This window comes from Gavia stellata, chromosome 5 (genome assembly GCF_030936135.1).
Source record: "Gavia stellata isolate bGavSte3 chromosome 5, bGavSte3.hap2, whole genome shotgun sequence".
Classification (NCBI taxonomy): domain Eukaryota; kingdom Metazoa; phylum Chordata; class Aves; order Gaviiformes; family Gaviidae; genus Gavia; species Gavia stellata.
Genome location: NC_082598.1, coordinates 6,844,699 through 6,863,903, shown reverse-complemented (window position 1 = coordinate 6,863,903; position 19,205 = coordinate 6,844,699). Strand labels below are relative to the sequence as shown.

The 19,205-nt window shown below is 44.5% G+C and overlaps 1 protein-coding gene across 4 annotated transcripts in view; it reads right to left on the bottom strand.

Moving 5' to 3' along the window:
* Positions 1-17,742, bottom strand: part of REEP1 (receptor accessory protein 1) — a 71,828-nt gene extending 54,086 nt beyond the window's left edge. For all 4 annotated transcript variants that reach the window (XM_059817902.1, XM_059817903.1, XM_059817904.1 and 1 more), the window contains exon 1: positions 17,671-17,742. In XM_059817902.1, the coding sequence (XP_059673885.1) occupies positions 17,671-17,702 (32 nt within the window). In that variant the 5' untranslated portion in view covers positions 17,703-17,742. The remainder of the gene's footprint in view (positions 1-17,670) is intronic.
* Positions 17,743-19,205: the final 1,463 nt, after the last annotated feature.

Genomic DNA, 19,205 nt, shown 5'->3' with positions numbered 1-19,205 from the left:
GGCTAACCCTCTTACTAAACCAATCCTTTATCGAGATCTGGAGAAGAACAGGACTGCACCCTTCCCATCATCAGAGGTGCAAAAGAGCCAGGGACCCACTCCCTGAATGACAAGGAGACTTTTCCTTGCTGCTTGAAGAACCTTCTTGCTCAGTGACACCACATCCTCTCCTTTGCAAGTGGTGCTCTCCCCAAGGAGTTAAGCTGGGGTCATGGTATGACAATAATAGATGTCACGCTACAGCAGGACTCTGAAAACACTCCTTTTAGCCTACTCCAAATGAACTGTTGCAGTAATACAAACCTCACTTAGCTACCTGTAAACTAAAACTTGCCTGCCAAGGGAAGTATGTAAAAAACAGTACCACATTGTCTTAACTCTGGGACTTAACAGGGACCAGGTTGCCGTTACCAAAGAGCTTTAAAAAACAGGAGTTAGGGAGATGAAATGAATATTTACAAACATTTATTGCTTTGATTCTATTGCTTAGCCATTTTTGGTGAGCTAGAAGAAGAACAGCTAGACTTCCCTTATCTCTACAGCCACATATTCACAGCGTAAGCCTTTGTGTCATTAACTGTGCAGTGTTGCTGCGAAATGTAATGGTTTTATGGTAATGCCGTTGCATGATCTATTCTTACACAAAGCCACTAGTAGGGAGGTCATTATCAGCTTATTTATTTCTATGCCAAACACCATAGCCCACGGTAGTATCTGGAGATAAAATGACACATCCTTTCTTTTGCTGGAGCTGGGAAGGTCACAGAGAAAGTAAATTACCCGTACACATGGCTAATAGTCATGCTATGATCATTTTTAAAAAGATCAGAGGCTGCAACATCCAGCAAAGCCTTGATTGAGCTAAAACTTATTTAGAGGGCTTCCTTAAACGACAATCTCCACCACAGAGTCTAAATTAATCCATTAAGAATTGGAGAATTTTATTTTCAGGTTAAATGAAGAAAGATTAAATGAAACTGATTCTAAGAAGTGTTATATTCAGCACTTTCAAAGGGTTCACCTATGTTAGTAACAGGACAAACACACACCCCAGGATTCAGAAAGCTTTAATTTCTCCGACCTACTAACTCTAAGAAGCTTTTCAGGACTATAACTGAGTGCATAGCAGGACTGTAAGCACAGAAATATCAGCACCTCTGTAAGTCTTACCATCCTCAATTAGTTCTCTCCAAGCCTTTGGGAAATAGTTAAGTTCTCGTATCCCCATTTTACACAGTGGTTTCTCATAGATCCAGCTGAGTCATCCCCTGGTTGGATGTTCATTACACAGCATCGACATGCAAAAGCTGCATCTGTTGTGCTTTTAACTTGCTCAGGTTGGGCAGGATGTTGTCACTGTTTCTGGCTTGGAGCATACCAGCATACGGTGTGGCTGTACTAATAAACTCTCAGGAGGAGATGCAGTTGCATAGCCTCTAAAATTCATGCCATTCCCTCAGTAACACTTGCACGTTGCCCAGAACCGCAGCCCAAGTTAAAAAATTTCTGACTTGCAATTCACTTTGCAGGTGCATGTGACAGATGTAACTCATGCAGTTTGCACAGGATTCTAAAATATCTTTGTTCTTTGGTCAACAAAGAGTATATATGTACAAATGTACACATCAAGACAGAAATACTGGAATTTAGACACATTTCCTCAGCACTCTGGGATGTTTCTTAAAATGCAAGGCTTCTCTTCTGAACTTTGGAATCTCTTTACATCTATTTAACTTTCCTACATTACGATTCATCCCACAACTGAATATTCTGAATATTGAGGTGCTGGAGCGTGTCCAGAGAAGGGCGACAAAGCTGGTGAGGGGTCTGGAGCACAAGTCTGATGAGGAGCAGCTGAGGGAGCTGGGGTTGTTCAGTCTGGAGAAGAGGAGGCTGAGGGGAGACCTTATCACTCTCTACAACTACCTGAAAGGGGGTTGCAGAGAGGTGGGTGTTGGTCTCTTCTCCCAAGTGACGAGTGACAGGACTAGAGGAAATGACCTCAAGTTGCGCCAGGGGAGGTTCAGGCTGGATATTAGGAAAAATTTCTTTTCTGAGAGAGTGGTGAAGCACTGGAACAGACAGCCCAGGGAGGTGGTGGAGTCACCATCACTGGAGGTGTTCAAGGAACGTGTGGACGTGGCATTGCGGGATATGGTTTAGTGGGCATGGTGGTGTTGGGTTGATGGTTGGACTTGATGATCTTACAGGTCTTTTCCAACCGTAGTGATTCTGTGATTCTTCTGCTACAAAAAGCTAATTCTTTCCCTGCTCCTCCCAAATCGTTTTACTTCATTAAGAATCTCCAGGTTTTGTATTTCTTGACCAACATCTGATTTCTTTGTTTAATTTCTGGTGTTTTCCTATCTTACCATAGCTTCTCCCTGAAGTTTAACAGGTTAAACACTTTCCTGTTACACCAAGGACTCTAGATTTCAGTCCCTGTAGTAAGTGAACTTTGGGCCTTTAACTAAAGATAAGACAGAGAAAGGGGTTTCTTTTAGCTTCCACCAATTTTCGTAGCACTACTATTATTCACCTGCATTACAGTTAATAACAACCAGCTATTACCTAAAGTGCAGGAGACACTTAATAGCAAGGACAGGTATCTATTGAAGCATCCCACGGTACAGCACTTCATACTGAGAGCTTCACGACATCATCTGGAAATCATAGATCTTGGACAGAGAGATTCCTGGGTAAAAATCTTTAAAGAAGCCTGAGACAACAGGCAGTTTTCAGAGATTACAAATATCTACAGGTTCCATTGATCGTGCTGGAAATTAAATGGTTTTCACCACTGGAAATCAGCAGCTTGGTCACAGCCCAGGTAGAGCCAACGTGGCATCTGGAAACAGAAGTCGCAATTTCCAGGCTATGCTTCTGTGCTAGCCTTTATCACCTCCATCATTACACTCAGATGATCTCACTCTGTGAGCACAGCTTAGTACCACAGTACTGCCAATTCTCACATTTGTTCATTTAATCTCATCAGGTGATTTCTTGGAAGTGATTATAGGAACATCTCAGCTCAAAATAAATTCTCAGACTTAATGGTTTCGCAGAAAAGAGCACACAAACAATCTTGCAGGTTCAGAGTACAAATCAAAGGATCTGATGCACAGAGATATATATGCACATACTTATAAAAGTCAAGATTTTAAATCCAGTCTCACGATATGGTGAAGAGGTGAAGGCTTTTTTTAATGCCTTCAGACAGCAGTATTGCTACCCAGATACTCAATCTCGGTTCTGACAGAAGATGTCATGTTCCCATTTGCATTCAAGTTTGATCTCTCCCAGACTTCTCATATCTTCTGAATTTCATGCTTTGGCTGAGAGCATTAGAAAGTAAAAGGGATAAGCCATGCCACTCTCTTCTATTCTGCATTTCCCCAAACACAAATGTGTTCAGATCAAAGACTGTGACACAGGCATAGCTCCATTCTTACACCGTGAGGAATACCTCTTTGTTTTGAACTTGGATAAAAAGCCAGTGCATTGTACAATTCAGAAAAGTATAGGTTTTGCCTCTTCTCCTTCTCTTAGCTTAGTGACTTCACCTCTTTTCCCTTCTCACCTTCTTTTACACGCATATACCTTGCAGCTGACAGCTACTCAAAATATAAAATGAAATATAAACTGAGGCTTAGGAGCCAGATGGAGACTTCACAGAAATAACTTTAGAGGAAAGCAAAGGGAAAGACAGCCAATGCTTCCAAGTCCATCACAGAGATTTCTAAGTAAGCAGCTGCTTGAGAAGGCAGCTTGTACTTTTTGTGGGAACACCCACACTGCCTGCTATCTTATGTATGCTTTACCATCACTTCTTATTCATTGCAATACTGCTGGTTTAAATGCCACAGTCCAGTACTTGTTCTCCTTCCCAGGCAAGAAGATTCACACAGAAGGATGACAGTGTTGCAAGTGCCACTCTCCAGAAACAAAGCATTGCTATTTTGAAATGAAATAGTTAATTGTTTCAAACACAAATGTAGCTGTATAAAATGTGCCTTGAGAACTGGATCTTCACAAACTTCAGCCATTTATGGATTGACTGCCCAGAGTGAGGTTTCTAGGTTTCAAAAATATACCTAAAACACAATAGTGTTTGAATAGGGATCTGATTTGTTACAGCCAAGTATCTGCAAACCTCAGCAGAATAATAATTGAAAAAGAATGCTGAGCTATTCCAGTGGCGGTACAGCACATCTGAGTGCAAAAACCTCAGGACACACTATAGCAAAGAGAGAAAAATATCTAAGTAAATCCTAGAGAGAGATGGGAAAAAAAGAAAAGAGAAAGATTTTACAGGATGGGTTTACATGAGATTAACTATGAATCATACACAAACCACAAGGAAAGCAGACTGGTTCAGTTTCCAGTACCGTGCAAAATCTGGCACAGTATTTATGTACTTAAAATGCATGTCCTGCCTCATGGACAGCAGGCAAGATCTTTCACTCTGGCTGTATACAGTCTCTTAACCAGCTCTGCCGATTCTGCAGTGATCTAGGAATAATCTGTAGAAATACACATAGGGTGTGTATCATCAGTCATGTATGTCCCATTCCCTTGGGCCCTGGAAATGGCTGTCAATGAGCCCTTGGGATTCCCAGTTCTGGAAAGCCTGCAAAGCAGCACTGAAAGAGATTTAAGATAGCCAGGATCAGGGATGCAAGCTAAGAGCTAACGGCAGCATGCTGCAATGTTCAGCACCCTCTGTAACAGGTATTCACATAGGGTACAGGGATGAAGCATGAGAGATGACAAGAGTTTCTCCCTGTCTGACACGATTAAAGTAGTTTTTAAAATATACATTCTTGGGCGGTCTGCAATAAGGCATCAGGATTCTTTAGACTGAATCTGAAGAGAAGGTGGTCATGCTCTTCCATCCTCAGCTTTCAGTGGGTATTCACGCTTACTAGAGAGAAGCTCAATAGTGAAGCTCAACACAGAGCTCCAGATCTGAGGTCAGAGATATCTTGATTACGGGCTTTGGGACGGCCCATTTGATTGGCTTTGGTTGCTGAAGTGCAGGTAAAGCAATATGACAATCTAGTGATGAAATTCCCAACACTGAAATGAAAAAAGGATAGAATAACTGTCCTGACAGAATCGTGTCTTTGGGAGCCCTCTGTCCTCAATCTGTCACCCCTCAAAGGGCAGTTTAACTTGAGGTTCATAAGGAACACAAGTCCTCTGTTGTCTTGAACTGGCCCATTTCCATCCAATAATATTCAATTTTTTAGGATCCAGCTGGCACCCTCTACAAGGCCGCCACCATTCTGAGCTACAAACACAACCTTGGGATTCTGACCTGGGTAGATTTACACCACTCACTGACTCCAGCAGAGCTGCACCAGTTAACACAACTTGAAGCCCTGGGATTACCTTAGGGATGAGAAAATTATTGAGGTTTGCATTGAATCAGCATTTTCCAGCTATTTATTTCCTCTGTCTGCAGAACATCTACCCTTGATCCTTCAGGTTTACCACAAGCCAGGACTGGGAATTTTTGTGGCAGTTCTCGTTAAAATTTGGCAACGCACCACTGAGCCTACTTCCACTGACAAAACAGAGAAGCTGTAATTATTCCAGATATGAACTGACTTTTTTTTTTTCCCCTCATATACTGTGGGGTTTTTGTTAGAAGGTTACATCAAGAACTTTTCTATGAAATTCCATCTTTTCTGTTTGGATGATCACTTTTCATTTCACAAGGATTCTGCAACTCTGATAATGTGCCTGTAAGGCTTTTTTGAGCATATAAAATGATACATTTATTTGATTGCTAGATTAGAAAAAAAGAGTTGGTGCAATTCCTGTTCGATCTAAGAATCTCCAATCTTCTAAGTGAATGCGTGGTTACTCAATTATCTCTAAGTGTTCAGGGCTAGACTGTCATTACAAATTCCTGTCTAACAGTCAGCTGTAACTGAACACACCATATACAAGTATCTCAAAATGCTATCCAAATACTGATGAAACCAGCTTTACCGAATGCTGTGAGATGGGAGACTACTTGCACAGACACAGGTATAGGCAGTAAGGCACACAGATTCTAGTAGGCCTGTTCAAAATTACCACAGTAGCCTATGTTACAAGATTCACGACAGTTATAGCTATATACATCTACAGATATGGATACGTCTATGAGAGAGATATGATATCCTGAGAAAGGATCATTAGATCACAGTTTCTCCCTAAACATTAGAGTCAGCAGGGGATTGGTTTGACTGATTACAGTCTGACAGCTATGGAAAGACTAACAAACATGAGAAAATTCCAAGAACATTTATGCAGGAAACTATTTACTCTTATTTCATTGCCTGTGTTTTTAAGGTATCTGTTTTAAATAACAGCTTCCTCTCTGTATTTGATCCTACAAGAAAAACCCTTTCTGTATATAGGACAGCAGAGTGTGTTGCCATGGAAATTATTATGATCTACTTAAATTCAACAAATCCAGCCTTATGGGGTATATTCCCTGGAGTATCTCAATTTAATTATTAATGTTCTTTCTAAATAGCAATATCTTTCTGTTTTGACAAAAATTCTTATAAGCAGAGTGAAAACAATAAACCTGGAAAGTGGACTCCTTTGTTCAGCTGCAAGACAGGTGCAATTAAGCCAGGGAAGATGCAAACAGCCTCCAAGCTGCCCTGCCAATGTGCTTCAATTCAGACCTAGACAGATCATCTGGAAGGGAGAAAGTCTCATTCGGTGCCTGTGTCCATTATGTCCCTGGCTTCTCTGCTGTGATTTCCAGCAAAAATACCAGCTAGGATAGCGGGGTTTTTTGCAGAGGGATATGTTCAGTGGAGTCTAAACACTGACCATCAATTAATTTCCATATACCCACCAGTCTTGCACTCATTCTCTAGCCGTGCAAGCCCAGTGAAACCATTCAATCTTCTTCCATGAAATACATCACTAAACCCAAAGCCTTTTAGCCTCAGGGCAGCTCCAGCATCCATCTTTCAAGTGTCACCATGAATTCTGCAGGTAGATATTAGGAGCCAGATGGTGTTATTCAGGCTGATCTAACACTGGGGATAGTTTCTTCTGGGTCACATAATACGTGTGGCTCATAGGTCTAAGTTTAGACATGCACAGACACATGTCCTCCCAAATCCCCAGCAGAAGAGGCAGCAGGACAAGCAGAACCCTTCCATGAGCAGAATGAAGCTCAAGAGCCTCGAACTGCTCATCCACAAAAGGACCCAAGGCAGAGTGCAGCCCAGAGCAGCCCTGCAGGAACTGCCTGAGGCAGAACAGCAACCTTATCATTATGGCTGTTTAATGTGACCTGCAGCCTGGGTAAGCTGCTCTCCCCACGTGCTCACAGCAAGTGTTAGGGCATTTGTGCCAAAGATAGACATCAAGACAAAGGTAGCCATGAAATGTTGTGATGACAGGAGAAGGTTGTCTTCCTGTGGTTACTCTGCTCTTAATCTTGACCAGGTGCTTCCCGTCTATCCTCCCTAGAAGGTTATTCCTCGTGAAATGCCATCTAAGATTCCTGGTTTCATTCCTCCATGAGTGCTTCTCAGGGACTCACAGTCAGGAGAGCTCTGCCACAAAAGAGGCCAGTCTATGCAAAACATCCCAGAGCACCCCTGAACTTTTGACCATTGGCTTGGAAATTTCAGCTCAAAATTCATATTTACATTACTCCTCCAATTCTACTGCAGAGAGTTTGCCTCATGCCCACATTGGGGTCTATCACATGTAAAGCAGAACTGATAGTTTAGATGGACAGAAGTTATCACTAAGCCAGGTACCAAATTAAGAAAGAATAAATAACTTGCTCTCTTCCCACAGAGAGTTTGCAGCACTACTGAACCCAGGCTTTTGGTATTCTCATACAAAATCTGCAGCACAGGTCCTTCCCTCGGACAAGGCTGATTATTGGTCATAAGCCTCCCTCCAAAACATGAGGCAAGAAATGTCTGTCAGTTTTTGGCTTTCCTCTAAAAACACTTATTTAGAGGGTGGAAACAAGAAATAGAATAAATGAGCTCAACTGAGCTGAATGAAAGGAAACAACAATATGAACTCAACAGAATAGAAGTGCTTCTTGAGCAGGAGCTGCAACTGTTTGTTGACGCTGATAGCATTGAATTGCTTGGTAGACTCAAAGACAGGCTACACACATTGCCCTGGCACCCCTGGGACCTGTCCAAAAAGGCACAAAATTCCAGACGTGAGGGGCATTCTTTCTAGCTCCTCACAAATAGGTTCTTCAATACTGGTTTTGTTGTCCTGTAAAATTTGCCATTTTGGAAAGCAAAAGATTACTGTTGGCTCCATGAGAGAGAAGGGGAAAAGACAGGCTGCAGCTTTTATTGACTAGCTGATTGATTCCTTCTTTGGAATTGGTTGGTTGTTTATTTATTAGCAATTAGTACATTACCAGTAAGGGACACAGCAAGCAAGTAGGCAACATTTGAAGAAACAAACCTTTACTAAGTGTGACACCAGGCCAGCGTTTCCAGCTGTCCCACTGTTGCTCCCAAGAGTCAATCTCCAACTCGACACCTAATCCTCTGCCTCCATATAAATGTGTGTCCCTTCTGAAACATAATCCTTGCTCTTCGTTTCTACTTACTGTAAAACCAACTTCTCTCTTCAGTACCATCCTTCCCCTTCTTCTGGCTATGTGGCAGCTTTTACCAGCCTGCAGGTCGCTGCTTTACCACCCATATCAAATTAAAATCCCTTGTCCTCCCCCTCTAGATCCTGCAAAACGTGTCTACTAAGGAGATACGCCTGCTCTGAGGTTCATATCAGAAGATGGAGTGGTTCTGTGTACGAAGCTTGGGAAAGTACCACCCATGTTTCTAGTTCTGGCACGCCACTCTAGGTCTGGGGTGCCTTCCTGGGTCCTGCCTGCAGAATGAGCAGGCGTGTCCTGTTATCTCAGTCCTTCTCTTCAGAAGCACACAAGTCATGGAAAGATAAACCACACTTTTCATTTTGTTGCTTTTTCTAGCTCATTCTCACCACTCTGCTCACCATCTGTTTTGCCTGTATTTCATCAGTTTAAATTAGGAGCTCCTTAGAGCAGGAATCTTGTCTCACTACATGCATATGAAATGCCAAAACAGAACATGAACGCTGTACCAGTAGAAGTGTCACAAAGAAATTACCACGGAGCACAGGATTAGCCTCATAAATTATTTACCTAGAAGGCAGAGTTGCATTTATTCATACGTTATTTATTTTTATATTACTACAGAACTTAGGAGAACCAACTAGAGACTAAACCCCATTGTCTAGGGTGCTGTAAAATCAAAGATACTAAATGAGTCCAAAAGAGTCTAGAATCTAAATAGCATACGAGAGATAACAAAAAGTATGTGACATCTTTCTCTGCAAAAAGCAGCATGTGATTAACTTCAACAACACTCATGATTTAAGTGTGATTTTGCCATGTAAGTGTTTTGCTTGCAAAGAGCCCGATTACATGGATGCATCCCTCCATTGAGCCATTTCATCTCACAAGACCTACCTGAAATCTGCTGAGTGGCCCTGATCAAGTCAAGTCGACAAGTCAACAAAAGGAAATCTAAACTTAGATCCTAGCTGCCTAATGAGGACATAGGAGAAATTTTGGCATATAAAGGTTCTATGGTAATCCAAACTGGCCAATACTTCTGCAGCACTCCAGTCTTCACCTATCTTTATGATTAGCCTGAAAGTTCCCAAGATACTACCTCTGTCTGCTGAAAGCATGGAAGCAGAAAAGCAAATGCAGTGCTTAGTACTTAGAAGCAACTGCTCAAGAAGTAGTAGTCACGATTACATGCCCTCCTTTGTTCTCTCTGTACCAGGCATTTCCTCTTGACCAAACAGCTCTCTATGCAACACGTTACCTTTAATGGAAGCTCCTTAGAGACCTCTGTCTCCCTCTATTAACTGCAACAAGAGCAAAGAAGAATGTTTTTCAACCTTTCCTATTCACTGGACCACCTGACTGTTTGAAAGAACCATACAGCTTATTTTATATCCCACTGTTGCTTAAGGATAGATAACAAATAGTAGGTCACATGGAATTGGTAAAATGTTGAAACGTTAATATTTTACAAAACTGTAATTCAGCAGATATAATTACAAAACTTGTAACTAAAAAATGTAGTAAAAAATGGTATCACCTGATTAAATCACTTAGTACATAACTGACAACCGCCTGTATGAGGGTTTCTATTTTAGAGCTGAAACGTTTTCATGGACTGCCTGATTTCTTGTGGGCTGCCAGCCTTTGTGGACCACAGCCTGAGTAACTTGGCTCTAAATCTTCCAGGCTGGGACTAACCAATTTTAGGTAGTGTGATGCCTGACTTAGTAGCCTGAATTAGGCAGTCTGGCTGTTGCATTCTGCTGCCTATGACACTGAAGACAGTACTAAGGATCTGCAATTGAATGGCTCATTATTCAGAATATTTAAGCCTTTGGGTGTTTGACTGCTTCAGGTAGCATCTCTTTCAGTCTGTAGTCTTGTTCTACCCCTCCCACACCCATCACAAATCCATAAAACAAGCCACAAACACAATGCCCAATTCCCTTGATCAGATCCCCTTTCATTAATGTATTGATTGAGAAACCTGGAGGAAATATTACTGGTTACCACAGGTTTTCTGTGGAATATTGGACATATGACTTGATCTCCCTGTGCCCCAGCACCCTTAACCAGTACAATGGCAGTAAAAATCATGCTGATACACAATACTTACTAAATTAATGCTTCAAAGTGCTTTAATACAGTCAAATGGAAAGGGTCGCACAACAGCAAAATACTGTATTAAGGCAGCTGCAAAGGCCAAGCCCCTTAGCTATATTCCACAACTTCTAGTTTGGCAAAACATCCTTCCTTACCAAACCAGGACTAGAAACACCTGTGATGTGCATGCAAGAAAACCTTCCCCATTGGGGCTAAGAGCATTTCTAGCACATCAGTGCCTGTGCAGGAAAATCTGGGTCACGGTTGACAAAGCAGCAGGCAGCATTATCCCCTGCAGTGTGATCAGCATGGTCACATTTCACATGAAGGGCAAAGCAAATGTCGCACCTGCGCTGGATGCTCCTCTGTCAGTTACTGTCACCAACAGGTTCTGCCCCCTCCGCAGAACTGCAAAGGCTGCAGCAGAGGTGCACGTGGTGGGTGCGGGGCTGAGCTGGGAGCCACAGAGGCCGCCTGCTCTACATAGAATCACAGAATCATTTAGGTTGGAAAAGACCTTTAAGATCATCAAGTCCAACCGTAAACCTAACGCCACCAAGTCCACCACTAAACCATGTCCCTAAGCGCCTGTCTTCCAAACACCTCCAGGGACGGTGACTCCACCACCTCCCTGGGCAGCCTGTTCCAGTGCTTCACCACTCTCTCAGAAAAGAAATTTTTCCTAATATCCAACCTGAACCTCCCCTGGTGCAACATGAGGCCATTTCCTTTCATCCTATCACTAGTCACTTGGGAGAAGAGACCGACAGCCACCTCTTTGCAACCCCCTTTCAGGTAGTTGTAGAGAGCGATAAGGTCTCCCCTCAGCCTCCTCTTCTCCAGACTGAACAACCCCAGCTCCCTCAGCCGCTCCTCATAAGACTTGTGCTCCAGACCCCTCACCAGCTTCGTCGCCCTTCTCTGGACACGCTCCAGCACCTCAATGTCCTTCTTGTAGTGAGGGGCCCAAAACTGAACACAGCATTCGAGGTGCAGCCTCACCAGCGCCGAGTACAGGGGGACAATCACTTCCCTAGTCCTGCTGGCCACACCATTTCTGATACAGGCCAGGATGCCGTTGGCCTTCTTGGCCACCTGGGCACACTGCTGGCTCATCTTCAGCCAGCTGTCAATCAACACCCCCAGGTCCTTTTCTGCCAGGCAGCTTTCCAGCCACTCGTCCCCAAGCCTGTAGTGTTGCATGGGGTTGTTGTGACCCAAGTGCAGGACCTGGCACTTGGCCTTGTTGAACCTCATGCAATTGGCCTGGGCCTATCGATCCATCCTGTCCAGATCCCTCTGCAGAGCCTTCCGAACCTCCAGCAGATCAACACTCCCACCCAACTTGGTGTCGTCTGCAAGCTTACCGAGGGAGCACTCGATCCCCTCATCCAGATCATTGATAAATATATTAAACAAGACCAGCCCCAGTACTGAGCCCTGGGTAACACCATTTGTGACCGGCCGCCAACTGGATTTAACTCCATTCACCACAACCCTTTGGGCCCGGCCGTCCAGCCAGTTTTTTACCCAGCGAAGAGTGCACCCGTCCAAGCCATGAGCAGTCAGTTTCTCCAGGAGAATGCTATGGGAAATGGTGTCAAAAGCTTTACTAAAGTCTTGGTAGACTATATCCACAGCCTTTCCCTCATCCACTAAGCAGGTCACCTTGTCATAGAAGGAGATCAGGTTAGTTAGTTAGTTCATGGGAGGGAGGGGAGCAGCACAAGACTGCAAGATCTGTTTCAGAGGGATTACACCACCTTATTGTATAGGTAATGTTTCACCTTATTGTATAGGTAATGTTTCTCAGCAAATTCAGCATGTACAGCAGCAGTCTGCCCCTCCCACTTCCCAACTTCAGAGCACGTAAAAGTTTACTGCACACTCATCCCATAGCGTTAGCCGAGAGCTCAAGCCACACTAGGTCCATTGCTGTATTTTCAGATAATTTTGCATCACTGGTGTTCAGGCCTGTACAGAGCAATAAATGCCAGAATCCTTCACATTACCTGCCAGCACCAAGTAAATAACGTGGACTGTGCAGATGGACCTTCACATACGTGGTATACATCATCTGAAACGCTAATGCTGGTATATCAATAACCAAAAGCACGGGGGCTGTGCTATGCCTTCATGAGAACAGCTCTCAGCCACCTGAGCAGATCCTGTCTCTGCATGCCTTAGTAAAGAGGATACAAGTTATCATTTTCTACCATCATGTAATATCTATTATACGACTTTTGGGTGTTTTCATTCATAAATCTCTTAAGGCTTCCCATACGCATGAAAAACAGGAGGAGGAAGGATTTGCTAAGTTTCTCTAAAATGGAAATTCATTACTGATGTAAGCAGTGTCTTTTGATTAAATCAACGTCTGACTCAGTAGCACTATGGATTTATACCAGCTGAAGATGGGGGTGGCCAATCTCACCTACCCTTGCTAAAATGGCATCACACTAACCACAAAAGAGAAAGCTGAGAAATGATGACAGGGAAGGAAATTTCACTCATCAGTTTAAAGAATTCTTTGGTTCCTCTTTGGTTTTGTTCAGACCAACCTACCTCCAGCGACAGCCAGAAGAAAGGATGCCCCTGATAAATCCCCAAATCCCTGTTACTTCCACACAGGGACGGGAATTCCCGGTGAACGTATCCGAGGCTGCCACACCATTTCACATCAAACCATAAGAGATCAGACAGGCCTTTACTGATATTTTGATTTAAAAGAAAACAAATACAGGAAAAGAAGCATAATTAAGGCTGTGTTTATCCACCATGAATAATAATATATTTAACCATTTTATAATCATTTTATAACATATTTAACCATTTTATAATCACTTCTAAGCTCCTCACAGCAGGAATTCAAATGCCTAAGTCACACAGTATCATCTCAACTATCGATGACCTGTCTGATCCAGCCTCATTTCTACTGACATCTCCCTCCTCTGCCACGTGTTCCAGATTGAAAGGCTTTCAACAGGCAGTGTGACGTGCCTAAATTCCAGAACTGGAGCCGAAATCTGTATTTCCGTTCTGTATGATCCCAAGCACAAAAAGAAAGTTCCATATTTCTGGGAAAAGAATAGGATTTCCATGCAAATACTATAGGCTGCATTTATATATATCACTTTTAATTTCAGAATGCTTTTAGACAACAGCCAAAAGGTACAGCAGACCACTAACCATCTAGGATTGCCAGTGCTGCACGCTGTAGCCAAAGTGTACTAAAATAACAAAGCCAGATCCCAAGTCCTTCTGCTAGAGTGTCCTCAACCACTTGAAGCAAAAAAGACTCTCCTTTGAAATGAGCAGCAATAAACTGTGCATGGTCAGACATGCCACTGATCCCTTCTGGTCTGTCTCATGGAAGATAAATTCAGCACAGTTCATTACACTGCACAGATAAGGAAACAGAAATACAGGTGTTCCAGGATGTCCTTTCAGATGTACTCAGACATGATGAATAAAAAAAGGGTTTGTAATTAACCCACGGATAACAATGCTGTCTCATTCCAGTTATTGTGAGAGACAAAGCAACAAATAACTCCAAGATTCAACAATCGCAATTACAGTGATACCAGACATCCCTTGGTGGAAAAGGCACCTGTAATCTACCATGAGAAAAAGTAACATCTTGATTTTGTTCTCGTTGAGGTGAATGAAAAAACTACCTGGACTTCAGCTGGATGAGAATTGAGGTCTTAAAGGAAAAAGATATCCAGGGACAGGATTATCTTTTTGTTTTGCATTTATACAGTACCAAGTACAGATCCTGACAATAATAAACTCTTTGACTTCAACACACAGCTATGGCAGTGTAAGATGCTGCTCTGAAGTTTTTGTCATCTCTCTTCTGGAGGTTAACCAGCACACAGCTCTGCAGGCAGAAGAAAACAAGCCAGCACTATGGACCAGCGTTAACACAAAGTCCAAACACTAAAGTTGAAATGATGTAGGAGATGGTTTGTAGTAAGCTGCCTGACTTCCCACTGAAGTGGGTGAGAAGTGCTCACAGACTCTTCTCCTTCAGCAACATTTTGGAAATAGAAACTGCCAGGACAGAGGCAGTAACAACCAAATCAGAGATAATGGAAGCAGCAAAGCACCCAAGAGCCAAAGCAAAGGTTTGCTTTGTGTTTTAAAGCCCTTTCTGCTAGCTGAGTCATATCAGACATAACCCCCACGGAGATCAGCAGAAGTCGTAAGAGCATAAAGCAATATTCACAGTGTGACTAAACCACACCACACCACTTTCCCCATAATCCTTATCAGCTAGTAAAATTAGATGAAAAAACAGCTAAATAGGCACAAGCAGTGTGAAAAAAAAAAACCCAACCAGGTGGCCGTTCTACTTAGAGTACAGCTATCTGTACTGACAGATCAACTAGTGATTCATAATGAGATGGGGAAACCAGATTAGATAGATTAAATCTTTGTCATGATCCTAATCTGAAGGCCACTGTACACCGAGGAGTCAGTGATCCAGCTAACAGTTAACCTGAGTGGGTGCAGGCCTGTGCTGTGCTTCATGTATAGCTTGGCCTTCTGGCCCGCATTGTGCTGCACATACGCCTTGGATGCAGGATCAACTCAGCTGGTTAATTGTAATGAAGGAGCCTGTAGGAAGCTCACCAGTCACCAGTAATTAAACCACCTGCCTGTCCCTGTTTGCCTTCATCTAAAAGTGTGGCAACAAGTTCTCTTGTGAAAATTCTTTTCATTTGACAGTAGAAAATATGAATAGGGTTTTTTTTTATTTTATAATTTTTTTTAAAGAAAATCCTGTAAGAGTCTCAAAAGACCAAAATGTAAGGTAACATTTCCACAGACAGATCTGCACAGCATGCTGCGCCCAGACTGGAGGGCTGTGCCATGTTGCACAGCTCAGCGTTCCCAGCATCTGAAGGGATGTAAGATTATTTATACTCTCCTCCTTTTCTTTATAATGCTAGCTCTAATAAATGGCATTTTATGCAACACTCCACAGAGTCCAAGTTTCTTGCTGGGATCATAACAAACCAGCACCTCCTGGTGCAAAACATTCTTAAAGGATGGACATATACTAAGTAGCAGTGCAAAGAAAGTGGTGATTAAGCTTGGCCTGCCCTAGGTTTCCTTGCAAAATTATTTTTTAATTATTACTATGATGACTAAATGATTAATATTTACACTATATATCCAAAATATTATTTTCTATTGAAATTCTGGTATAACAAATAATTGGTACCACCCTATACACAGATAATTTCATACTGTGACATGCTATTCAGAGAAAGCTGAAGAGAATGGGAAGGTTTGTATGTTCAGCTGACTACCTGACTGCAGATGTCAACTGCTCTATGTCCTGCCCCTATTAGATTTTTACCCAGTCCATGTTAGATGAAATCACCTGTGCATATGTGTGTGCCGAGGCAAGTAAATTAAACTACCATCTCTCTGTAGACATTCTTTGTTCCTGAGGATTAGCTGGGCTACATGATGACAGGTTTTTTTCAAAGTGGATATTAGTCCAGTAGAGAAGAAAGAAAAGCAGCCTTGGACAATACACACTAGATCTCACATTGCTGTCAGAGATATCTGCACAGTTATACTGTTCAAATTAAATCATTTAAATATTTAACATGCTTTCCCAGAACGAAGCGCAAACCCAATAATGGCTAGCAACAGCTGCAGCTGAATCCAGATCATATACCTCCAGGGGCTAAATTCAACTCTGGAACCCCAAAAAATCTTCGTATCTGACAGCCACCCAATGTCTTAGTGATACAGAGAGATAGCTGAGATCAAGGTGAGTTTTCCTTTCGATGTTTCATCTCATATGGCAAAAGAGGAGACCTTGAAAATGCCTTTCTGGAACTATGCTGATGGTGCAACATCACGGCACGTTTCTTTCAGACAAAGAAAGTGACAGGCCCTTGCAGACCCTCTACAACAACTTAAGAGCACAACAGATGTTCTCCTGAGTCTGCAGCTATATGTACCAAACAGAGAAAACTGGCAAACGATTCATCTGATTCAGTGTACTAACCTTGGCCAGCCCCATTTCCAGAAGGGAGACAGATCAGCCATCCTGCTGCCCCACCTTAAGCCTAAACTCCCCCCCTCAGGAATTTTCCTCGTGGCATCAAAAAAGCCCCTTTCTCACTGAATCTCTTCTCAGGTGGGGCAGATGAACATATACCTCGAGCTTGCTCCATTTTTCCCTGTTGCCTGGGAAGAATTTCCAGGGAATTTCTACATGTATTCCCCCCTACAGCACTTTCAGCCATGGAAAAGCTGTAGGACAAGTGCAAAGAGCCACACGCTTCTCCTCCCAGGCTGACAGGTTAAAGGGAAATCCAGAACGCTTTTTGAGAGGGTGGGCGGCGAGTTGCAAGGAGAAAAAGCAGTATTTGATATTTCTTTCACAAAAAGGAGAGAAGAAAGCAGCGGTAGCGGCCGGGAGACCCCGCGGCCGCCTCTCCCAGCGCCCCCTCGCGAGTCCCAGCCCGCCGCCGAGCCCCGCTAACAAAGCGCCGCTGCCCAAACCCACGTCCATTTTCCCCACCCGCTGATGCTGGATTCCCCCTCCTGACCCCGAGCCCGTCCATCGCCGAGCAGCGGGCGATGCCAACCGCCCTCCTTCTCCCCCGTCACCTCGCGCTGTACAGCACGACAGCATTTTACCTTCCACCCCTGTTAATTTTCCCACGCTGGAAAATACCGTTTGACCCACCTATTTTCTCCCTCACCCACCAAACAGCCGAGCGCACCATCCCTAACAACAACCTGCTAAATTTAGCCGAGCCGCCGCCACCGCCTGTCATAGCAGGGGCGAGCGGGACAGGCAGCAGGCGCGGCGCGGACACCGCACACATACAGAGGCACGCACGGACATGCAGACACACGCGTGCACACGCCGGGCACACGCGTGCAGGTGCCAGCCGGCAGCTACTCACACCACTAGCCTGGAGATGATCCATGAGACCATGGCGCTGCGTGCCGCAGGGCTGGCTCTCCCGGCAGGGAGGGCTCGCCCCGTCTCCTCGCCCGCCGCCGGCCGCCGCCCGAGTGAGCGGGGCGGGCGGCTCGGCCATCCGGCCCCGCAGCCTCAGCGCAGCCTCACTGGCGGCGCCGCCGGCAGCCAACGCGCAGCCGGGCCCGGCCGCGGAGATTGGGCAGGGCCCGCGGCCGCCCCCCGCGGTGCTCGGCGCTGCGGGAGGGGGAGGAGGAGCCCCCCCCCCGACGCTCCCTGCTCCCGCTGGCCTCCCCAGCGGGAGACCCCCGGGCGTAAGGGGAGTTTGGGGTGCGGAGGGAGGACCGGGAGAGGGCAGTGGCTGCGCCAGCCGGGCAGGGGTGTCTCCCCCACGCTGCGGCATCGGCAGACACGCGTGCACTTCTGGACCACCGCAGCCGAGCAGGACACGAAGCAAACCCTATCGACTGTTCACATCAAAGCACGGGCAAAGCTAAGGCATGGTGTTGATGGGCTTCTTTGGTATATAGAAAGAGAGGGATCCCCCTCCACGCCCCAAAGTTTGCAGGCACAACCGACAAGGGTAGTAGCCGCACGATCCAGGTGAATCCCCATCGCTGTCAGTGATGACAGCCAGCAATCTCTCCTCCACGTTAGTTTTCATTAGGGGGTCTCGCGGCTACAAAGTCCAATTTCCACGAGGAACGCTTGCCCACATGCAGAACAGACATTGACTTGACCTGCCCGTTGTTTGTCCCTGACTTTCCTTTGGGTTCTTCTTCTTTTCCTTCGCTACGTTGGCACATGCCAAATGTGATTAGATTGTCAGAAATCATCTTCCACTGCTTTGTTTTTTTTCTTCTATCAGAAGCACAATTGCCCATGGGAATTCATGATGGGTTTTAGTCTTGCAGCAATCCTTAGACCTCTCCCAAGCTTGCTGCCATGCGACCAGCCCCAAGCTTCACTTGGAGGCTGCTCCACGGAGCAGTTGGCCTGGTTTCAGGCGTTAGGGCCAGGGCTCTGGCCACCCTGGCTGCACTGCAGGATCCCTGCCTCCATGCCCAACACATTGTTCTTTACTAGGACCGTGCATCTGCAGCAAATTTTCCCCGTCATTCTGAGACAGCATAGCTGAAAGAGGCTGAAATTCCCTAATGTATCGTGAGTAACCTGTGAGGAACCCTTCTAGGGAGAGACTGAACATTTCAAATCAGAGGTAGCACAGCTAGGAGCTGATCACAGAGACCTCTCCAGTCCCAGGTGGCCACAGCCATCCTCACGCTCCTGTCCATTTCCACAGGGGGATGATCATCACACAATATCCAGCCCTTACCTAACACCTTTCTTCTGCTCAGCTCAAAGTCCTCCATAATGGGATCATCTTTTATTACACAGGATCTCTGGACCTGGTCCCTAGAGAAACAATAGCACTCATAGTCTTCAGCTAAATCTCCAGGTATAGACATACATGTAGTTAAAGCTCAGCAAGTCTAAAAATTGTCTTCTAGAGGAAGA